We start from the raw sequence: 24,077 nt of genomic DNA on the forward strand, positions 1-24,077 counted from the left end.
GTGCCCGGCCTCACAATCTGTTTTTACCAGCCCCCTAGATGATCCTAATGAAAGCTTGAGAACCACTGGTCTAGATCGTGCAAATGAAAGTTGCCTGAATGAGTTGGATTCTGCAGGCCTGTGAGGACCCAGAGCAGGCAGGGAGCCAGCTGCCCAGCACGAGTTCAAGATGAGCTGACCTGGTTTCAGCCTCCATCCCTGGGTTCTAGGTCCCTGCCCTTTCCAAAGAAACAATGAACCAGACCAGACCACTGCTTTGGCATAAGATCACACTTTAGTTCAGAGACACATTTGCATAAATACTTGAAATGGATCCACCCCTGCAGGTGGCAGCCTGAGAACATGTGGCTCTCCACAACCCTGTGACGCTGCAGCCCTTTAGGTGATGGATTTTAACACTGAAGACAGTCGTGGTCATTCTTGACGACAGCTTGGGGTGCAGCTTTGGAGCCTGCTTTGACATTCACCATTGACTCCCTGCCCCACGCCTCTCTTGTACTAATGTTTTCCCCTCTGAGGTAGATTATTTATCGGGGAAACCAGATAGAATTTTTTTTTTCATTTAACTTTGCTAGTCCTTTGCAAACAGACTGACGCTGAGTGTCCTGTCTGAGTCAATAAGTGCACTTTTACCTTTTAACCTATGCCCTCTACTTGAACCCGAGCAAGGTCCAGTCCACTGGACAGTTGATGATAGGATCTGTCGCCCCATCCCCTCTCCTCTTCCCCCTTAGGAATTCGTGCAGTACTGGAGGGGTTGCGGCAATGGGAGGCCTGGGTGGGCCATGCTGCCTTGATATATAGAGTCATCACAGTGGAGACCCTTGTCTGCACCTCAGTACCCCACGTCCAGGAGCATGAGACTGACCCCTTCCCCCTGAATCACAGGGGGCACAGCTGGCTTTCACAGGGCTTGGCATCCTCGGGTTTCAGAGCCTTGTTGCAGGTGGCAGAGGCCTGGCCGGAGGGGTCCCTGCACTCTACAGTTCGCCGCTGCCAGCCGGGCCCGCAGGTGCTGGAGCACTCAGACCAGTCCCCCAGCACCCACTGTGCGTGGAGCAGTGGCTGGATGATGTTGGTGGTTGCTCTCTCTCTGCTGCTCTGCATGCCGAAGTCCACGTCATTAGGAACAAAGAAGGTGTATTTGACTTTCGGGGGGAAGACCTCGCCAGGGACTGTCAGGAGCTGCACCGTCAGAGGCTCTGGCAAGGGCCGGAAGCTCTGCAGGCGCTCCAGGGTGGCGATGGAGCCGCTGTACTTCAGGATGGTCCCCTTCACCAAGATGTCCTGCTCTATGGCAGAGATGGCCAGGTTGCCATTGAGCAGGTACTGCCCGTCAGCTGTCTTCAGCGCCAGGTAGTTCCCATCGTTCTGCACACCTGGGTGGCTCCGCTGCTTCACGTCAATATTAGTGGCACCAGCTGGGATGGTGACAATGTCATTGTAGCCATAACTATGATAGAAACAGAAAGACACCCTCAGACCAGTGGCTGCCCAGCCCTGGGTCGCGATGATGCCTTGGAGACTGAAGTGGGCACCCCAGGTGGCAGACAAGAAAAACCAAAGCAAGTAATGAAGCAAGTTGCCTCAACGTTCTCAATAAATTAGCTGTCTAGGCAGACAGAAATGTCTTGTACATTGGGAGTTTTCAAGGGTTTTTGCTTCATCTGGCAACTCTATTTCAAATGCGTGGTTGGGGAGTTGAGGTATGTGGGTCTTGAGAACAGCATAGAGAGGAGGAGAACCCAGAAGGATTTGGAAAGCTGCACTGGTGTAGCCAAACCTGGCACCTGTCAGATGAGATCTCGAATACCTCTAGTTCCTTGCACTGGTATACAACTTTGCTTGGCCACCTCCATACCCAGAGCTGAAACCCACATGGAAAAAACTGTTCTGCACACCCCTTCCAGAACGTGAACAGGAGGACATTTCACGCCACCTCTTTGAGTCAGTCGGCTCCTAGTATTTGATGAATATGGCCCTAGGGTGGGATCAGGGTGGGGTTGGGAGTTGGGAGTTCAAGCCTGCTTCTTTGAAGCCACCTTCTGGGAGTGCCCAGGCACCATGAGCTCTGTGCTTCTGGAATGACAGAATGCTGTTTTGGGAAACTGTTTCCAGTCCGTTATAGGCTTAGGGCTTTAGGTAGGATGAAGAAAGATTAGTTGTTTGTTCTTTTCTGGAAATCTGGGTTCCACAGGCTGGGGAGAAAGTGAGGCAAATGGTCAGGCGGGCTCTTTGCTCTCCTTGCCATATGTCCAGTGGGGCTAGCTGCTTAGTCTCAGCCTCTGAGAGTATCCACAGGCCCATCTGTCTAAAGCCTGAGGGAAAGTGGCCAAGGGCCCCAGTATCTGAATAGCGTCTGCTGCTTTTTTCCTACGTCCTTTGAGCTTAAATGTAAAAAGAGTTCCAGGGCAGGGCGCAGTGGCTCATACCCATAATCACAGCACTTTGGGAGGCCAAGGCGGGCGGATCACTTGAGGCCAGGATTTCAAGACCAGCCTGGCCAACATGATGAAAGCCCGTCTCTACTAAAAATACAAAAATTAGCTGGGTGTGGTGGTGCACGCCTGTAATTCCAGATACTTGGGAAGCTGAGGCAGGAGAATTGCTTGAACCTGGGAAGCAGAGGTTGCAGGTGAGCCAAGATCGTGCCACTGCACTCCAGCCTGGGCAACAGAGTGAGACTCTGTCTCAAAAAAATAAAAATAAATTTAAAAAAATGAAAACAGTCCCAAGTTGCCTGCTATAGGCTGATTCTGTTCTCTCAGACTGATGAGATGAGAGATATAGCGATAGATACACACACACACACATAATGGGACAGGGTTTGCGAGCTTCACTAAGCAGAATACAATACAGTGAACACGTCTCAAAAACTCTGAGACCGTGAGTGGGGCAAGTGGTTGGACAGATGGATGCTCAGGTATCCCCTAGAAGGATACATTGATGTACTGGAGGCAGAGAGGCAGAGAATGGCCCATATAAAACACCTGACCTTGCCCTTACTCTCCAGGAAGTACATGGAATGGGAGACAAAAGTCATCCAGGACTTAGGAAAACTACATTCTCTTCTGGCTGTCATTAACTATCAATGTGACCTTAAAAAGTCATTTAATCTTTTTGTGTCTTAATTTCTTCCTCCGCAAAATGAAGAATAGTATTGACCTTGCTCACCTCATGGACTTATTTTACAAATCAAACGAGACCATAGAAATGAAAGCGCTTTGGAAAATCCTTGGAGTTTTATGAATGTGGGGCATTAGGATATGAACAAAGTGTCTGGAGTTCTCAGATTCATGAAAGCCCTGGGGCTGCCAGGGCCCCTTTTTGGTAACCCCCTTCTCTGGAGATCCATCTGCAGAAAGGGCAGGGCTTGCCAGGCTTAGGGTGAGACGTCCTTCCCAAAACAGGCCTGGGAGAGCCGCTTTCTGGCAGAGGTCCAGGTTACTCAGTGTGGCTCGACTGACTCAGAGATGACAGCTCCCTATCCACATGGCCTCCAGCCCTCGTAAAAGTCACGGCTGTCCTGTGTTCTGTCTTTTCTATGAGCTTGACACTGCCAAGTGCACATCCCATCTCAGGAAATCCTTACGACGACTCTGAGCTAGAGATACTGCTGACATTTTATAAAGAAACTGAAGCTCGGAGAGTTTGAATAACTTGCCCAATCCTCATAGCTATTAAGTAGCAGCCACAATTCAAATTTGGGCCTATCAGAGCGCAAAGCCCATCATGCTCTTCTAGCAAGCAAGGTACAGAACTCCTGGGGAGACTCACCTGGTAGGGGTGAGGGACCCGGAGACCTTCCTGCAGGAGTTGCCTTTGCCCCCACACACCCCGCATTTGTCCAGCTTCCGAGGCGAGTCCACCACATGGTCACAGCCGGCCTTGACACACTGGCCACGGACACAGATGGCCAGCGTCTCCGGCCCACACAGGGTGCCATCAATCACCTGCAACAGGGAAAGGGCAGGTGCGGGAGGGAGGGCGTGTTGAGCACAGAAGCAGCCTGTGGGAGGGGTGGGGACAGGCGACCTTCCTCCCCATCTCTGGATCTGAGTCCCAGGGTGATTCTCACCTTGGCCTCGAACACTTTGAACTCACTTCTCCCCCGGGCTCGGCAGAACAACTTGCAGCGGTCCCGGGGGGACACCCCGGCGTACTTGGGGACCCACTGCAGGAGATTCCCATCCATGTCAGTGTAATTGTAGGCATTATACTTCTCACACTGCTGTTCCCTGAAGCTTTTCCCTAGAAAGAGGAAGAAACGGCATGGAGGTGACACCCATGCGCAAGCAGGAGGTCCCGGTGGAGAAATCCCGAATTTACAGCATTTTCTTCTTTTGGTTTTGGACTCAACCCAGGGACCCAGGCAGGGCCAGTGTCTTCTGGGCACAACATTCGTAGACCCATGTGTGACCCTTTCTCAAAAGGGCAAGGAAAGGAGCCCTCCAGCCTCATGCTGGGCTTTCTAGGATAAATGCTCTTTCCATTAGGGAAAGAGATTCATTGTACTTTACAGATGAATGAACTCAGGGAGCAACAGGGAACAAGTCAGTAAGCCTGGAAGGCAGAGAATGGCACGTGGAGCTATATTCTCAGGACACTGCTAATTGTGCAGTGTCGATTTCCTCAGTGACACTGGACACGACTCCAAAGACTACTAAATCTACACGTTTAGCTCCGATCTTGCCCCTACACCCACATTCAGTAATGCTGGGTATCTCTGGGGAGCTCCGTTTGTATATACTATGATTACCTCCAACTCAGCACGGCCAAGCTCCCGAGGGTCCTTCCACGAACTGTTTGACTTTCATTTGCTGGTCTTACCACGCTCAAGTCTGAGACTGGCATCCTGGTATCTCCCGAACATTTGAGTTGCTGGTCTCACCACGCTCAAGTCTGAGACTGGCATCCTGGTATCTCCCGAACATTTGAGTTGCTGGTCTTACCACGCTCAAGTCTGAGACTGGCATCCCGGTATCTCCCGAACATGTGAGCATCTCTATTTGCTATTTCCAAACGGTCACAGAGACCTACACTATATTCAGGACAGTCTGTGATTTCAGACGATGGCATCCCACCCTCACGACTGCAAGCCCAGGGCTGCTGGCTTCATGGGGACCTGTGCCTGCCTCCTCTCCGTCCTGCCGTGTGCCGCTGCCAGACCAATCCATCTGAAGTTAGACGTGGGTTGCTTTCCACCCCCAAATCCTAAAATTAAAGCTGTTTTTCCTGCCAAGGTTCCCCGCCCAAACTGTGCATCTGAATGCCTGGGGAGACTTTGCCAAGGCAGATGCCACACTCCACGCCTGAGACTCTGAGTCAGTACAGCTGAGGGGGTCTGGGCTGTGTCTGCAGGAGCTTCCAGGTGACTTGATGGGACAGGTGGCACAGATAACCCCCAGATACTGTGTCAGCCTTCAAGGACTTCTGTGGTCTGGCCTTGACATAGTGGTGTGCTTTGCTTGATTCCATCTAAGTGAATGAGGGCCCTTCTCACACCTTTCCCCATCCTGGCAGGTCCCCTCACACCTCACCCCGTCTCAGTCCTCCAGACTCTGCTCAGTCCTAACTCCCTTCAAAGCTTCCGCTCACCCAGCCTTTCCTTTCTCTGAGCCTCTCACCAATCTAGGGTCTGTGACTCATCCATTGAAACTTAATGGCTGTGTTAAAGGGATTTGGGTCTCTAATTGGATTGCAAGCTCCTTAAGGACAGAGACCATGCCTTTTACATTTTCATACATTTTTATAGTCCTAGACACACAAAAAGTACTAAAAAATACTCGACAGTAATGGCAGACTTTGGTGGGTCTGAAATCATGACGTCCTTTTTCGTCCATGCCTACCTTGCACCCTATATTCATTCCTGTCCTCCCCCTTTCCCGGCAACGTCTCACCCGTATGCCAGGCAAACTCTCACACAATTCCAGCACAAAGTTTCTAGAGCCTCAAACCATTGTGGATCCTTCTTGTCTTGTGAAACTGCGAAGCCTACAGATTCTCCTCTGAAACATCAAGCCAGTGCCAGCGTCTTTTCCCGTGGTTGAATCTCTCCTAAGGCTCTGCCTGATTTTTCATGCCTGCCAATCCTTCCTGGAGCTGCACACTGGGCAGTTGGATGGGATGGTGGGGAAAAACCTTGTCATGATTTCCCTCTCATGAGTTTGCTGCTGCCCCTTTACTGCCTCTAAGTTAATGTGTGTGGTTTCCAGCAGGTACTGGGGATAGGAATATGCCAAGGGGAGGGAGAGGTAGTATTGCTTCCTGGGGAGATTCTGTCAAACAGTTGCTATGGCCCCAAGGGAAGATGGAATGTGAGCAGGAATCAGATTCAGAAATCCTCCCTCTTCCCTGGGATGAATTTTGGCTAGAAAGACCTTGGAGGTTTGGCTCTGACACTTGCTTTGGAAAATGCTTCCATTCTGCACACAGATGAGCGTTCTGATGCCTCCAGGAGGATTAGTTTCCTAGACACCGGCCCCTCTCCAGAGGCTCCTCCCCAATAAGTTTGGTTGGGAGTGATGTCCTCCTCTCCACATCTTGGAAGATGAGGGTAATTTCTCTCGTTGACTTTGCCAGGCTCTCTAAACACTATGAGAGCTGTCCCGGGTCCCTGAGAGCTGCCCCTGGGCTTGGAGCCTTGCAGAGCCCGTTTAGGTGCAGATCACAGGCAAAACTCTATATCCCAGGACACCCACTTTACTCCCACTTTACACATCCTCTGGGGATGTGTCACAGCGATGATAGTAGCTGCTCTGGCAGGGGCGGCCCTGAGTGGCAATTACCGTCAGGGGGGCATTCCTCCGTGTGGCATGACTGGTACTTGGCTCTCCGACCCAGGCAGTATCTTCCTCCATTCTGAGGCTCGGGGTCCTTGCACTCACGGTGTGAAAACTGTACTCCTCCTCCACAGGTCCGAGAACATTCTCCCCAGGGTCCCCACGGTGCCCAGCCTCCATCTACCACGGGCTGCAACACACAATGGCACACTGAATGAGGAGCAAAGGCCAGGAGGCTTCAGTGTCTGTGCCACCGGGTGGCCAAAGCCCTGGCTTCCTCATCTAGTCATTCTCATGTTGGTGTATGGAGCACCGTAAACTGCCTCAATCATTTGTTTAAGGACTGTGTGGCCTTCATGGCTTTGTGAGCACAGAGACCAGGCTGGACTCATTCACTGCTGACTCGCCAGTGTCTAAAACAGTGTCTTATGCTCAGTAAGGTGCTCAGTAGACTGTCTGCTGAATGAATGAATGACACTCTTTTATGGCAATAAGGTTGCATTTAATGCAGTGGTTCTCCACTGGGGAGAATTTTGCCCTCCAGAGGACATTTGGCAATGTCTGGAGATATTCCGGTGGCTACAGCTGGGGAAGGTGTATGTTACCATATTTAGTGGGTAGAGGCCAGGGATGCTGCTCAACATCCAGCAAAGCACAGGCCCCACAGTAACAATTATCCTGACCCAAGTGTCCCTAGTGCCAAGGTAGAGGAACTCTGGTCTAAAGGAAGCAGCCCTGGGAGTGTTGCCATAGTCTACCAGCCACTGGTTCCAGTGATAAGATAATGCCTGGGAAAGAAACAGAATTGCTTTTTTTCGTTTGGTTTTTTGAGACAGAGTTTTGCTCTGTCGCCCAGGCTGGAGTGCAATGGCGTGAATTCGGCTCAGTGCAACCTCTGCCTCCTGGGTTCAAGCGATTCTTGTGCCTCGGCCTCTTGAATAGCTGGGATTACAGGCACACACCACCATGCCTGGGTAATTTTTGTATTTTTAGTAGAGACGGGGTTTCACCATGTTGGCCATGCTGGTCTGGAACTCCTGACTTCAAGTGATCCACCCGCCTCTGCCTCCCAAAGTACTGGGATTACAGGTGTGAGCCACCATGCCCGGCCCTGCTTCCCATTTTATAACTGACCTATGAGAACAAAGCTTTGCCCTTTTGAATGCTGTATGCCCAAAGGTTCATAGTGCATTCAGAATGAAAATAATTTTTTAAAAATTACAAAAGTAATAGTTGCTCATATGACAAATAAAAAAATGCAGAAAATTGTAAAAAAGAAATCAACACTTCTTTAAAACACCACTACCCAGATTAAGTCATTAACATGATTTTCACCAATATTTTTCATACTTTTGCTCTGAATATATCCTCATAAAGATGCGATGCTTTTATTTTACAAAAGATATGATTCTATAAATATTCTTTCTTTCTCTCTTTCTTTCTCACTTTCTTTCTTTCTTGACAGTCTTGCTCTGTCGCCCAGGCCAGAGTACAGTGGTGTGATCTTGGCTCACTGCAACTGCTGTCTCCCGGGTTCAAGTGATTCTCCTGCCTCAGCCTTCTGAGTAGCTGGGATTACAGGCGCCCGCCACCACACCTGGCTAATTTTTGTACTTTCAGTAGAGACAGGGTTTCACCATGTTGGTGAGGCTGGTCTCAAACTCCTGACCTCAGGTGATTGACCCATCTCAGCCTCCCAAAGTGCTGGGATTACAGGCATGAGCCACTGTGCCCGGCCTGATTCTATAAACATCTATTTTCTGATCTGACTGTTCTTAAAAAGAGGCCACACATCATTCCATGATCATTTCACATCAACCTCTCCCTGTACTTAGTTCGGCTCTGCCTCTGGGGATCGGTGGCAGATCCCTCTCCTCAATAACATGTGATGAGAATGAACAGGGTGAATGGGACGTGGCTGAGGATCAATCCATGAATCCTGTGCCAGCTGAGGCTTAGGACAAGAGTATGGAGCTTACCTGGTGCAGGCAGGCTCAGAAGGCTCAGAAGGCTCAGTGGAAAAGACATGTACTGAGGAGTGCTTAGGCTACCCTGGCAATTCAGCGCTGGCGGGGACCGGGCTGTGAAACCCAGTGGATGCTGTTTCATAGTGATGGCTCCATGACTCACCGTAAGAGAAATGTGATCAGCCTCACGGTTTGGATGTATTAAGAGCAGGGCAAAGAAGTGAATCATTTAAAAACCCTCACTGGCACTGCCTTGGTTTTTCTTGTGAGTTTACTCTCTCCTGGGCCAAGTTTTTTTTCTGCCTGGCCAGAGGCAGCTCTGATTCTCTCTCCTCTCCTCCTCTTTGAGTACGGAATTCCCACAACTGCTCTCGTTCTCCCAACCTCTAATTATGCATTCAGTTCAAGCACGGGCAGGCTATGAATACTTTTCATTCAATTCTTGATGGAATTTATTCCATGTGTCTCTCTGTGTTCATGATGGAATTGACAGTGGCTCCAGTCTGTTGTGTGCTCACCTGCCTGTCTCCACACCTCTCACCAAACTGCATCTGCACCAGCCCTGAGTCAGTCCCAAAGCAGCTCCCTAATGTCTGGAGCCATGGCAGCGCCAACCCACTGAGTGAGGGTGAGCCGCCACGGGCTCCTCACTGTGAGGATAAATATACTTTGGTTTGTTTGTTAAAAGATGAGTGATTTTACCTAGAAGTCCTGTGTTGCAGCCTGGCCCAAAGTTTGTTTTCTTTCTTTTTTTTTTTTTTGGAGACAGGGTCTCCCTCTGCCACCCAGGCTAGAGTGCAGTGGCATGATCATGGCTCACTGCAGCCTCAAACTCCTGAGATCAAGTGATCACCTGCCTCAGCCTCCCGAGTAGCTGGGACTACAAGTGTGAGTCACCAGGCCCGGCTTATTTTTTATTTTTTTGTAGAGACAGGATCTCACTATGTTGCCCAGGCTGGTCTCGGTTCAAGTGATCCTTCTGCCTCAACTTCCCAAAGTGCTGGGATTCTGGTGTGAGCCGCTCTGCCTGGCTGTCTCTCGGTTTGTGACTCTCAGGTGTGGTGCCCCCTTGAGAACAGCCCTCAGTCCTCCCCATTTCCTTTTGTTTCTCTTTTCTCCTTCCCACTATCCTCAGGGGCTGTCCCTCACCTTGGGCCTCTCCACTTCCTCCTCAGGTAGACAGCTGCCTTCTGAGCAGAGATGCCCAGGCCCGCACGGCGTGCCGTCAGCCCAGGGCAGGCTGCCATTCTTCGTGTGGCACAGGGGCTCGGCCCCATCAGTGTGGCACCAAAGCTGGGCGCAGACGTCCTGAGCAGAAGTGTTGGGGCAGTGGTGGAAATCCGGCCCAAAGATCTGCCTGCACTGCTGGTCCAGCTGGTACAGGGCCATGCGGCCCGGGAGGCCTGTGGGGAGGGGCAGGGCCGCGGCAGGGGCGTCCAGGAGACAGTCTCCTGGGAAAAGAGGAAGCAGGGGTGTAAGAACGCACGCAGGGGTGCCACCCTCTCAGCTCTTGATGGCCTGCGATGGATGGCACTGAAGGTCTAGGCGTCACGACTTCTTGACCTGCAACTAAAAGCTGTCACCACTCGATGATCTCGTGAGAGCATGCCTAATTTTTGACTATCGATTGCAAAGGCTTTTCAGGACCGACTTTCCTTTGCTGTCCTGAACATGTAGGAAGCATTGCCCCTGACAGTCAGTGTACAACCAGTGAATGCCAGCTAACGCAATATTCATCCACATCACAATCTAACCGTGCTCCTCAAAGTCACAATATGCAAATGAAGACCAACTAATGCTGTCTGGATAATCTTATTTTTGCATCATACGTGTCCCTGTCTCCCTCAGTGAGAAGAATTTAGAATATTTCATTGCTTTACCAACAACTCCAACCAGTTAAAATTGTTTTATCTTTAATCCTCTCTTCTGAGAAGCAATTTTTTTTTTTGGAGACGAAGTCTAGCTCTGTTGCCCAGGCTGGAGTGCAGTGGCTCGATCTTGGCTCACTGCAACCTCCACCTCCTGGGTTCAAGCGAGTCTTCTGCCTCAGCCTTCTGAGTAGCTGAGACTACAGGCGTGTGCCACCATGCCTGGCTAATTTTTTGTATTTTTGGTAGAGACGGGGTTTCACCATGTTGGGCAGGCTGGTCTTGAACTCCTGACCTTGTGATCCACCTGCCTCAGCCTCCCAAAGTGCTGGGATTACAGGCGTGAGCCACTGCACCCGGCCTCCTTCCTTCCTTCCTTCCTTCCTTCCTTCCTTCCTTCCTTCCTTCCTTCCTTCCCTCCCTCCCTCCTTCCTTCCTTCTTTCTTTCCCCTCCCTCCCTCCTTTCCTTCCCTCCTTCCCTCCTTTCCTTCCTTCCTTCCTTCCTTCCTTCCTTCCTTCCTTCCTTCCTTCCTTCCTTCCTTCCTTCCTTCCTTCCTTCCTTCCTTCTCTCCTTCTCTCTCTCTCTCTCTCTTTCTTTCTTTCTTTCAAGAGATGGTGTCCCTTTCGGTCACCCAGGCTGGGGTCAGTGGCGTGATCACGGCTTACTGGCAGCCTTGATCTCCTAGGCTCAAGTGATCCTCCTGCCTCAGCCTCCCGAGTATCTGGGACCACAAGCGCACGCCCCACGCCTGGCTCCAGTCCTTTGAACCAGTCCCCCGCCCTCTTGCTCTCACAGGACGCAGTCACTGCCTCTGCCATGCCTGAGCTGTTGTAGGTTCGTCTCTCCTCTGCTGTGTGCTTCTATTCCTTCAAGCGCTGCTCCAACCCTCCTCCTTCAGACAACCTTCTCAGATGACTTCCCCCTGCTTTGTGACTCATCTAAATTAGCCCAGAACTGCTGCTGGAAGCTGGGGCCGGGAAGAGCAGACTTCGGGGGTGGTGTGAATGCCCCAGCATGGGAGGCTGGCCGGGACTCAGCTCCAAGGGCCCTGTGAGGAGGCACTGCTGGAGGGGGTCCCTGTGTCAGCAGCAGTGGAAGGAGGCCCACGGGGACAAGCAGGGCGGGGTCGCCGGTGCCTACCGTGCCCGCCGTCCAGGAGCTCCGTGAGGTACATGGCGCTGCAGGGGGACCAGGGCAGCGTCTGGTTCAGGTGGACGAACAGCGGCGCCATCATGTGGTGCTTGCCCATGGGCCCGAAGAGCCGCGTGCAGGGCTTGGAGTCGTCGTGCGGCATGCTGAGGACGTGCCCTGGGAAGAGAGGCCTGGTCCACTCTGCCCTGTCCTGCCCGAGGGCGCCCCACCCGGCCCAGCTAGGGCCAGAGATGGAGCTCCTCAGGGGAGCAGCCACCCCTCACCCTCGCAAGATTTCTGCCTTGGGCTTTCCCCTGCGCTTTGCTCTTCCCGGACGTGTTCTCAGATGACTGAGAAACACGGATACCCCTTTATTTTCTGCCTCAGCCCGTCCTAAATTTGGATCTAGCTCTATTATTTGCTCTCTTACATGACAGTCCCTGGACCAATGTTCTTCCCCCAGATCCTACGGCTTAGCTTGTGCACAGCACCACCCTCCACCCCAGCACCCGTCTGGTGTCCTGGCATTCATCGGGTGACCTGTGATCATCAGGTATTTGGCCTTGTGCTCGGGGTGGGAGTGGAGTTGTGTTGAGCTCCGTCAAGCGCGGTATCTGTTTGTATACAGCCACCCTGTCAAAACCATGAGGAGCTATTCCTAAGCGAGGCATAGCTGCATATTCCTTAGGATCTACGCAACCTTGGATCCGGAAGAGCAGTTCCTGCTGATGTGGTGAAGTGGGCTTTGGCAAGGCAAATCTTACCTAGTTCATGGGCCAGGGTGTGGGCCGCCTGGAGCCCCTCATCCTCGATCACGGAGCAGCTTTTGTTGGGGTCACAAATGGTCCCGATGTCTGCCACACCCAGGGTGTCACACAGCCCCTCCTGCCCACAGAAGTTCTGCTTGGTGGGGAGAGAGCAAGAGAGTGCATCAGTGTGTGTGTGTGTGTGTGTGTGTGGTGTGCTGCAGGCCTCCGGGGCCAGGGGTGGCCAGTGTGCACGTGGGAGTGGACCACGGAGCATCCCATAACGTGCTTGCTGGCCTGTGCATCACCTGTGTTTATTGAGCTTTTAAATTAAATGAAATTATTATTATTATTTTTTGAGATGCAGTCTTGCTCTGTTGCCTAGGCTGAAGTGCAGTGGCATGATCTCAGCTCACTGCAACCTCTGCTTCCAGGGTTGAGGCTATTCTCTTACCTTAGCCTCCCGAGTAGCTGGGACTACAAGTGTGCACCATCACACCTGGCTAATTTTTGTATTTTTAGTAGTGATGGGGGGTTTTACCATGTTGTCCAGGCTGGTCTCAAATTCCTGACCTCAGGCCATCTGGCCTCTTTGGCCTCCCAAAGTGCGGGGATTACAGGCGTGAGCCATCACGCCCAGCCTAAATTAAATTTTAGAGACGAGGTCTGGCTATGTTGTCCAGGCTGGAATGCAGTGGCTATTCACAGGAGTAATTGTAGCTCACTTAGCCTCAAACTCCTGGGCACCAGCGATTCTCTCACCTCAGCCTCCCAAGTAGCTGGGACTACAGGTGCTTGCCATGTGCCCGGCTGAACTTTTTTAAGGAGGGGGAAGCAACAGCAGGTTCAACGTGTCTGGATATCCCACCTAGTGGCCTTGCTTTATTGGTTCTTTTTGTGTTTATGGTCAAGACAGTTCACCCACCCACCCCCCATCTTTCTAAATTGGAGAGTAACCTGTGAAATTTTGTTTTGTTAAAGCTTATAATCTTTGCATTTTGAGAGGCCAAGGCAGGTGGATTGCTTGAGTCCAGGAGTTGGAGACAAGCCTGGGCAATATAATGAGAACCTGTCTCTACAAAAAGTAAAAAAAAAAAAAAAATTAGCCGGTGAGGTGGCTTGTGCTTGTGGTCCCAGCTACTCAGGAGGCTGAGGTGGAAGGATCATTTGGACCTAGCAGGCAGAGGCTGCAGTGAGCTGTGATTGTGCCACTGCACTCCAGCCTGGGTGACAGAGCGAGACCTTGTCTCAAACAAAACAAAACAAAATTCAAAACAAAAAAGAATATAAAATACATAGGCTATCAAGATGGATTTCTGAGTGACAAGATCAGGAAATCTCCGTCTGTCTTCACATCAGCCACTCATGTGAGGGAGCCTGTTCTATGTTCCAGGTTGGCTGCATCCTGAGGCTGGCTGGGACTTCAGAGGCTTTTTGTGGGGGACAGGACAGCATGGTTGTTCAGAACATGACCCTACAGCAGCACTGTCTTGGCTGGTCTATGGGCACTGCCACTATGTGGCAAGAGAGCTGTGCGGCCACTCTGCGCCTCAGTTTCCTCTGTTACAAAATGGGGATAACACCAGGACCTGCCCGCTGGGGCCGTTATGAGACTGAAGGAGCAGACAGGGCCTGGCACACATGATCACTCTCTTGCTTTCAGGAAGCTGTCTGTTTAAATCACGCCGTGTAGGTGGGCAACCCTCCCACTGTGGGCAAATCTTGAGGGGACCCCCTGGCTACCTGCCCCATGTTTTACAACCACTGCAGCTAGAACTACTCTCTTCATTCCAAGCCCAGATCTCTCACTCGGCAGCTCGAGCCCATTTCTTCTTGTTATGTGTGACCTCAGGAGACAGCTGGTCACAAACTTTTGGAAGACAGCCCTTACAAGATTCTTCTCCTTCCCTTGCAAATACCTCACACTTGTCCTCATGACCTCCTCCTCGTCATTCCGGGCATGAGGCTCTGGCGTCCAGCTGGGGCCAGCAGGGAGACGTTTCCCATGTTTGGGCAGGCCTCGTGGTCCTCCCTTTGATCTGCCCATCCCGTCTCCCTTCCTCCCCAGGGCTTCCGGAGCCAGGCACGGACCTGTCTGGTGAGCAGGATGGCCGTGTCGTAGTGCTCCGGGTGGCGGTCGCTGGGCTGGTTGAAACGCCGCTGCCAGTTGCAGAAGTTGCGCAGTGTAAGCCCCCCGTTGTCGGACACCTCTGGGCCCCATTTTTCATCTTCTACAATCAGCACTTTTACCACCATCAGGTTGATGGAATTCTTGATGCTGGGGTGCTTGTAGATTCGGGCTGCCACGGACATTAATGTGAGGATGTGGTTCTGTCAGGAAGGAGGAGACAAGAGGCAGAGTGAAGGGTTAAGTCTCGGGGCCGTTTGCCTGGCCTGTCCGCTGCCATCACCTCTTTTTATGGGGCTGAGCATCGGATTCTTACCAAAGCCTCACGATACCCCCGAGGCCTCCGTGTTACTCCCTTCATTTTGCATGTGAGAAAACAGGCTCAAGAACCTGCCGAGGGTCACAAAGCTGATGCATGGACAGCGGCCTTTGAAACCAGACCTGCCTTGCTCCGAACCTGTGCGTCTAACATTCAGACCAGCTTCATGGGATGACCTACATCCAAATTCACTAAAACCCAAAACCCTAAATTTATAGTGCATTTCAAGTGCGTCAATAGTCATATATGGCTCGTGGCTACTGTACTGGAATGTACAGATAGAAAGTTCTACTGGACGGCATGGCTTATTCTGCCTTCATTCTGACACTGTCTCCCTGCCAACCACCCCCACTCATCCCTGGCCTCAGCCCAGAAACAAAGTTCTGAGCGCTCAAGCTTAGTAGAGTTCCCTCTTAGAATCCAGCTGAGCATTTTCCTGCTGCCTGTTGGGGTAACTCTACTCTTCAGGGTGGGAATTGTTAACGCTGAAAACTTTGCTGTGATAATCACTCCTAACAACAGTTACTCTGCCACATTACCTCAAAGAATTCTCACAGTAACTTTATGAAGAAGGTGCTGCAATTCCATTTCCTGAATGAGGAAGGTCATGCAAATGAGCTCGTCGAAGGTCGCACAGCTATTGAAACCAGGAGGCCAGCCCGGGTGTGCCTGTCTCTGAGGTCCACCGTGCTCTCATTAGGTTCTCCAGGGCTTGGCTTCCTGGTGTCTGCCTGGACAGCCCTGAAGGGTTCATTCCCTCCTGACTGGGGCTTGAGAGGCTCCCGTGGGCCTAAGCGGACCCACGTGCTTAGGATCTCACCTGCTCTCCCTTCCACCCAGGCTGGCCAACAGAACGTACGTCACTGCTTGGCCTCTGTCTTGTCCCTGGGCTGCCAACTGCTCCCCCACTGGGTTCCAAGGCTTGGAGAGGAGGCCAGATGGGAACTCGCTCTCCTGCCTCAGCGACCCCTTGAAGTGGCCCTCTTTGAGCATTTTGTGGAAGGGGAGACACGGGGCAGACGTGGGTGCTCCTTGAGCCTGGAGTGTGGTCAGCTGGGCAGCACCTGCTTGCCCTGCCTCTCCGATCCCTAGATCACCACCTCTCGGGAGCCCCTCTTCTGCTTCTCCTGTGGTCTGGACGGTGGGAGTGGAAGGGGGAGAAAGGAAAGGGTAGAGAGGGACATTCCATTGGGTGAGGCCATGTGTGGGCGTTCCAGATGAATCCCATTATTTGTGAATGGGATCTGTCCCTTCACCTCGCAGGCAATGAGCCAGGTATTTTGTTAGCCCTACAAGCAGGGGTTGGCAGGTTACTTGGCGTGTCAAGCACTCCGGCAGTGTTTCGGCTGATGGAAACATCTTATCAACAGGGCTGAAGCTTGGCACTTGCCCCTGGAGTTGGATTCTGGAGGGAAACAAAGCAATCACATCATTATGCAACTGGGGGTGAGCACTGAGGCGTGGTGGCTTGCCGAGACAAACCCTGGCTGGGTCTTTGCTGCTTCCAGGAGGCCAACAGTATCCTGATCTCTCTAAGAAGGACCAGGGTCTGATGGGCCAGGGACCAACCCCTGGAATTTCTTCTGAGGCAAACTGCGACCGTCATTACAAGATTTCTTCCCATTGAGTCCAGTTTCACAATCTCAAATTGGGGGAGATGAGGTCGTACAACGAAGGTGTGAAGCTAAGGAACACCAGCTGCTAAGCTTTGGGGCTGAGACAGCTCAGTACCAGGAGCCAAGACGGGAGGTTGGGGCAAGTCTGTGTGCCCACGTTGAGCAGATTGGAGGGAGGCTGAGTGAGAGACGAGGCAGTGCTCACGTCCTCAGTGAAGACCGGAGGAAGTCGAGGGTTAACCCCTGATCTTCCTGCAGGATAAACCACTGCTTGAAGATCAGGGCAAGACAGCACAAGGAGCTTCCTGGCCCTCAGGTTCCCAGAGAGCTCCTTCTCTGCAGCTCAGGTTGCTCATATCATTGTCTTCTCCAGACAGTGCGTAGCTGTCAGGCAGGGCCGGCTTCAGAGCCATTTAGCTTCAAGGGGTGGGCTGGACTTGAGGACATCTGAAGGTCCTTCTGGCCGTTGTCTCAGAAGATACTTTTCATTTTCAAGAAGGCTAGGAGGATTCCGTGACCCAGGGTTCCCTTCCAAATCCTAGCTCCCGATCCCACTGACCTCTCCTTGTCTCTTGTTCTACCGAGTTTTTGATTTTCCCCTCCCAGTCCGCTCTTCTGACAAATGACCACAGGAATGCCTCACGTATGCGGTGCATCTCACAGTTCGCTAGGGAGAAGGACCACTGAGCCTGGGTGAGGTGGGTGACCTCAGGGCTGTGAGCCTTTGGTTCTGCCCCAATCCCTTAGGCTCAAAGGACAGGCCTGACTTAGAGTCCCATGGGGATCAGGCCTGCGGCTGGTCAAGGAGGAAGTCAGATGGCTTGCTCCACCTCCTGGTGCCGCTTTACACCTCCCTGCTCCCTGCACCAGTGCAGGCTGCGTGTGAAAAATGTGAACAGGGTCCTGGCCCCCCTGAGGAGGAGAGGCTTCAGCACATCATACAATGCCCCAAAGCCATGACAGGTAGGTGGGAGCCCATAGTCAGCCCGGCTGGGGTGTCAAATGATCTGCTCTTAAATGACTTGGGGATCCCATACTCTTAACTTTTGTTAGGGAGAGGCGGCATTTTTTAGGGAGTCTGCTCCTGCATGAGTGACCCCAGGGCCTGGAATAGAGATGAACATCAGGCCAGTCAGGGTGGCTCATGTCTGTAACCCCAGTACTTTGGAAGGCCAAGGTGGGAGAATCACTTGAGACCAGCCTGGGAAACATAGTGAGATCCTGTCTCTGTTAAAAAAATAATAATGGATTAAAAAAAATTAATAGTAATAACACCCTGGCCTGTTGGGTGGGCCAGAGCACCTTTTGGTTATTTGAGATACGAACAAGGAGATTCCTTCCTCAGAGCTCCCATGGTAGTGGAAGCCAGCTGCGGTGGGTGATGGGGACGGGCCGGCCTCCTCCCGCCCCGATGTTGTCATTACACCAAGCCGGTTTGCGCTTCACCTGCAGCTCCACTGCTTTCCCTTGTGGCACACCTAGTGGGAGGCCAGGAGAGGAAAAGTGGCCCTGGGGAGCCCTTGCTTCAGCATCTGGTGCAATGCCTCTTCCTTCCTGACATCTCTAGGGCCTGAGACTGAGCTGGGGGTGTGGAGATGGAGAAGCAGAGGGAGAGGAAAGAAGTGAGAGGAGAAAAGAATGACCTGCACCATATCCTTCATCTCCTCTTGTTCTCCAAACAGCAAAGGGCAATGTCGCCTCTTCAAAGCACACATGCTGAACTACAAGTCAGCCTTCACCGCTGAGCCTGGGCAAACTGAAAGAGAAGATTCCTCTGCCGTGTGGAACAGCAAAGCTGAAACAGTGGTGGCCGGCACTCTGATGTCATGGGCTAGCCCATCCTCCCCACTTTAACAAACCGTTTCCATCACTGAAGGCAACTCTAGCCATAGCCACACCTTGCTGAGTATCTCCTCTAAACCAGGCACCAGGTCAGGTGCATTCCATATTTTGTTTCATCCCCAAGACAAGGCTAGGATGTTGGTATAACTGCTCCTACCTGAAATAATCGAGGTATAGAGAAATAGGTGACTTGCTCAAGGACTCTACGTTATTTCTATTCCGTTCCAAAGTCTATGTTCTTAGTCTCTGCACTGACTGCCACCCATCTTTGCTGCTGTAAGGAAAACTACAGCCTAGCCAAAGCAAACCCAAGGCTTGCAAGCAGCAAGTCCGCCTGTCATTGCCTATGCACACCCCACCTCCTGGGGGATGGGGAAGGGGCGATCTTTGGACACTGAAACATTTTCTTTGGGAAATACTCCATATCTTTGATCATTCTGACTACAGCAGGCATAAGGGATGGAAAAGATGCATTTTTTTGCCAAGGGGAAACACATCATTCACGCACATATAACGCTTGTCTTTCTCCCTGGTAGCTACAGAGCGGAGGGTGTGGGCACATGAATCTGTTTCTGTTGTCATCCAAAGCAGGACACCCTTGAGAGCGAAAGACGGTAGTATTAATAATTATGCCAGAACAGGTAGAAACCGGGACGCTGCTGGACAACCTAGACTCCGTGCCCACTTTAGTATCTAGTGTCTTGTGGAAGACATTTTCCCCAGAGCACGCAGATAAGGGGGCATGGAGATGGCTGTGACATTCTGGGGACCCTGAAGTCAGTTCCCAGAATCTGACCTCCTGCGAGTGTTCTGCTGGGCCTTTGGGAAGATGAGCGCCACTTTTCAGAGCCTCTCTGCTAAGAAGAGGGCTCAGAAACTCTGCTCACGGCAGAAGCACTGGCGGGACGGTCGTTCCAGGCTGGAGAGAGTGGGTACTGCCACGCTGCCCCTCACTCCATCCCACCCCGGGTTCACACAGGGGGCAGTGAGCAGCAGCCGGATGTAGACTGAGCTAATGGAGTCTTCCCAGGTGGTCCCTCCTTTCAGAAAGGCCCCTCCGTCTGAGCTCCTTGACTCTGAAACCAGATAAGAAGGTGGGAGGCCTGGGCCCCTTCTGTCATGGGATTAAGTGAACTCAATTGACAGAGTTCTGGAAAACATCATTGTCGCTTAACAGTGAGAGCAGCCTCGGCAATGGCGCGTTCTTTCTCTCAGCATCCACGGTGGTTTCTCCGCGGGACAGGGCCTCACAGTGGGCCTGGACGGCTATGAACTGCTGGATTTAAGGACCCACTCCCACAACATAAGCAAGTATCAGAAGGTCGACAGAGCCACAGACCCTCATCCTGAGAAAGAGGCTGCCTGGTGGGATAACAGTGCTCAGGAATCAGCTTTGGGAGACTTGGGCTGCAGGCCCAGCCCTGCCACCTCCTGATCCTGATCAGTGCTGTCTGATCCTGAGGAAGCCACGTGTCCCCTGTGGGCTGTGCAGTCTCCCTCTGCCCCGGTCACAGGTATTTTCATGGAGGTGACGTGTGTGCAATCACGCTGTGAATTGAACATGCTCAGAGAGTGGCTAAACCTTCCAGAAGACCGGCTCACATGAAGCAGCCACATAGGTGCTGAGACCGGGAGTGGTCACCTCGTCCAGGTGTCTTGCTTCACAGATGAGGAACGCTAAGTCCTAGAGGGGTAAAGGCTCTTCTCATCCTCACACACCCCTGATTACACACCCCAGAGTGCCTTCCCTCTGTGTAAATGAGGTCTCTACGTAAAGGACTGGCTTCCATTTGCAGTAGGTGGGTGTGGGCAGGCAAGGTCTTGAGGCACGGGAACTTGATTTTCATTCTTTCTCTCAGCTGGGCTCATGGACCTGTTTTCGGAAGCCCAGGGGACTGAGCTGAGACAGGCACGCCTGTCCTGCAGCATCTCCGAGGCTGGTCAGCTCGTCACAGCAGAGGGGCCCGAAGGTGGTCCTGGACACAGCTGTACCTCAGTCCCTCCCCAACCCGCCACGGGGGCAGCAGGAGTGCAGGTGGGCTCGGACATGAGACCCAAGGTGGAGGTGGCGGGGCTGGTCTCCCTGAGGGAAGACTTTCCTTCCAGGTGAGACTCAGAAGCCAACCCCCTACGGAGAGGAATTCGGTCTTCAGAGGTGCCCGAGGCCTGTTTTGCTATGCTGTCCTGGTCCAGGTGGGCTGGCTGGGTGTGCAGGTGTCAATGTGCAGCTGGGAAAGGTCCAGAAATGCATGTTTGTGGGGGATGGGGAGCGGGTCGAGCAGGAGCCAGATCGCCCGCTCAGGAGTCTCATGAGGATGGCAATGCCTGGGTGTCTCCGACACAGGAAGCCGAGTTGTCTGGGGCAGCAAACCTGGACTTTAGATGAAGGGAACAAAACCGGGTGCAAACCCCAGCAGAGTCTCCTGCTTCAGCAGCCGGGGCATCCTGGGGCCGGGCCTCAGACCGTGTCTGCCTCTAGATAGCTAGAATGTCTGGAGATGCGAGTATGTCCCTGAGGCAAATACTCAGTTATCTCCAGCATCCAGGTGATCAGCTGAGAGAGTGACACAGTCTGGCCCTGAAGGCTGAAAAACGGACTTTCTCTGCTGGCAGAGTTCTTGTTGGCTTTCCTATGTTTTGGTTCTCAGGCAAATGTCAGAATCTGTTCCGTGTGTGGAAATAGAGGGGCACAGCACCCCGCTCTGGGTTTGCAATGGGTGCATCTTAGCTTCTTTCTGGTGGAGCCCCCTAGGAGTCAGGTGTGGGGGTCCTAAAGAGATGGAAGAAGCCCTCTTCTCACCCCTCTCCTGCCACACTCTCTAGTACTTGCTTAAAGAAAGGAGTCAGAGGAGAGGGCTGGTGCTCCCTGCTCTCAGGGCAGGCAGGGAAACAGATATTAGATCAGTGTGACCCAAAGCTCATGAGGCAGGCTGCTGTGGCGGGCCGGAGCTACTCTGCCGTGCTTTGGGGGAAGCAAATACCACACGGGCTTGCATGGGTGCCTGCCTGGGGTGTAATCAGCACCTGCAGTAGCCAGAGGAGCAGCCATGTGGACTCTCACCCACAGCCCTTCCCATCCTATGCATCTGTTTCTCCCTGCGTCTTTCCCACCCTGCCTTTCCCAGTGATAGAGGGTGGGAAAGATGGGGGTGAGAAACAGAAGGCCTCCTTGTCTGGAGTATTCTGCACAGGCGATGCCTATGCCCTTGGGGCCCCCAGCCGTCGGGCACAGGCTGAGCTTAGTATGGGGTCCGGGCCAAGAAAGTCATCACCACAAAGTGTCAGCTTAGCTGCCGCATTGCCAGGATCCCTGTTTCAGGGAACTATGACCGAGGCAGGTCAGTTCTTCCTTCCCTGGCACATCTCTGGTTTTGTGCTCCCTGGGGGCAAAGAGCACCCTCTCCTGGAAACCTTACCCTCCTTTCCTCCTGGAAAAGCCTTCACTTGGTCTTTAGGGGAGAAATTGGGGTTTAGGGCAACACAGACGCCTCCTGCTGAGTCAGCACCATCTTTCATCTAGTTAGAAACGGTCTGGTTAGGTATCCGTTCCCTGGACTCTGTTTTTCTCCCCTGTTTAGGTAAGAGCTGCGTCTGGGCTAGGGGCAGCTGGGTGTGGGTCTGGCTTTACCAGAGACACTCACCCAACGAGCTCCTCCCAGCCCCTGCTACCCTCGCGTTTCCACCAAAGCTTCAGTTCCTGGGCTGAGCCCCTGGGCAGGAGTTCTCTGCCCCTCCCTCTTGTGCTGGCTGCTGGCACTGCCAAGTTCTGCCGAGGCTGAGTGCCAGGTTGGCAAGGTAGTTCATGCCCCATTGATCACAACCAGCTGGCTGCACAGAAGTTGGGCAGCCCCTCTCCAGGTTCAGCTCCTTTCAAACAATGTCTTTTGCTTATGGCGACCTCCATACCCAAGGGAATCCGGACAGCCATCTCTTTCCATCCCATCTGCCTTTCCCTGGGAGCCTCTCAGATCTGAGGCAGTAGAGGGCTGAGGGGTGGGAGTGGGAGCTATTCCTAAATGCTCAATTTTTGTCTCTGCTGGGAGAGGCAGGTGCAGGGGAGTGCGTTGATACCCACTTTCGGGGCAGTGTGCCACGTGCCGCGGGAGATTCGGATGAGAGGGATGGGCGTCTGCAGCCCACTCGAAACTGGAAAGGACCTGGGGGTGGGGGCGCAGGGAGCTAGGGTGGCAGAAGTTCAGAGAAGAGTTATTGCTCTTTCTCAGAAAGGAGAGAATCTCGTTTGGGGTCAGGCTGGAAAAGATGAGCGGGAAGGGTTTTTTTTTTTTTTTTTTTTTCTCAGAGGGATTGGAAGGGGAGATTTTAGAGACGCTGGGAGGCATCTGGGGGGCCTCCGGGCACTGTGGCTGGAGGAGGCTCTCAGTCCTACCTGCAGGTCGGCCCCGTAGAAGGCAGCCATGGACGCATCGGCCACCAGCAGCGTCTCCACGAAGCGCGCCTCAGACACAAACCGCTTGGTCCTGCTCGTGGCCCCCAGGGGCGGTGGCAGCTCGCTAGCGCCTTCTGCCTCCTCTTCTTGGCTCTCCTCCTCGCTGTCCTCCTCGTTGTCTCCTCTCTCCTGCCTCTGACCCTCTCCCGTCTCCACCTCCCACTCGGGTCCTCGCGGGAGGGGGCGGGCTCCGGCGGGACCCCAGCGCTGCAGGCGGTGCGGCTGACCCAGGGAGCCCCCCGCGCCCTGCGGCTGGATGGTGAACTCCTCGCCGCCCAGCAGGAAGGAGCCGCTCAGCCCGCGGCACAGGCTGACCGCCGCCAGCGACTCGGGCTCCCCATTCACGGTGCCGGAGAAGAAGCAGCCGCGCAGCCCCCGCTCGCCCCCGGTAGACCGGCCCGAGCCCCCGAGGCGCTCGATCTTGAACTCGGGCGCCAGGAAGCTGTCGTCGGGCGCCAGGCGCAGCACGAAGCCCTTGCCGAAGGCGGACAGGTGGAGCGCGAGCTCGCCCGCGCTGCCGGGCAACCGCGTGGGCACCACCAGCTCCGAGGCCTGCCCCCCAGCTGCGGGCCGGGCCGGGGCGCCGCGGGCCAGCGGCAGCAGCAGCAGCAGCAGCAGCAGGAGCGGAGGCCACCGGGGGGCGGCGGGGGCGGGGAGCATGGGGGCTGCGGCGGTGACTGCGCGCGGGAGAGGGAAGAAGCCCGCCCGGCGCGGGCAGGTGCTGGCTGGCCGAGCGCGGCCCGGCCGCTCTCTCCAGGAAAAGCGGAATCAATCGGATGCAAGGCCGACTCGGCCCGCAGGGCCCGGCGGCGGGAGCGCTCCCCCGGCGGCCCCTCTGGCTGGCGCAGCCCGCTCCTCCCGAGCCGCCGCCCCCGAGCCGAGCGCGAGCAGCTGGCCCCGGCCCGCGTGCGCTCGTCCTCCGCCCCTGCCCGCGCCAGCCCCGCGCAGCCGCCTCCTGCCTCCTCCCCGCCCCGGGAAGCACCGAGTGGGCTGCCGAGCCCTTCTTATTTATACTTCCTTCCCGGCTTGACATAAGAGGTTTATTTTTGATCTCTCACTATTCCCGTTTCCCCTCCCCTGGGATCAGAGAGAGAAACTGAAAAGAGGGAGAGAGCGGAGAAAAAAAATTGGGATGAAATGCAAAACCAATCAGGCAGCGAGACCCGTCCGCCACCCTCCCCCCCGAACTGTCAACTCCAACTTCGTTCCTTCCCTTTACGCGCGGACCCA

The 24,077-nt window shown here is 53.6% G+C and overlaps 1 protein-coding gene across 1 annotated transcript; it reads right to left on the reverse strand.

Moving 5' to 3' along the window:
• Nucleotides 1-255: 255 nt before the first annotated feature.
• Nucleotides 256-23,830, reverse strand: ADAMTS8 (ADAM metallopeptidase with thrombospondin type 1 motif 8). The gene is made up of 9 exons (XM_015436022.4): nt 22,788-23,830; nt 14,587-14,826; nt 12,514-12,649; nt 11,759-11,926; nt 9,899-10,200; nt 6,789-6,972; nt 4,079-4,251; nt 3,778-3,953; nt 256-1,453 (listed from the first exon to the last, which is right to left on the reverse strand). Exons 1-9 carry the CDS (start codon nt 23,505-23,507, stop codon nt 883-885), a joined length of 2,670 nt encoding a protein of 889 aa, XP_015291508.3. The 5' UTR covers nt 23,508-23,830; the 3' UTR covers nt 256-882.
• Between the last annotated feature and the right edge of the window lie 247 nt (nt 23,831-24,077).

This window comes from Macaca fascicularis, chromosome 14 (genome assembly GCF_037993035.2).
Source record: "Macaca fascicularis isolate 582-1 chromosome 14, T2T-MFA8v1.1".
Lineage (NCBI taxonomy): Eukaryota > Metazoa > Chordata > Mammalia > Primates > Cercopithecidae > Macaca > Macaca fascicularis.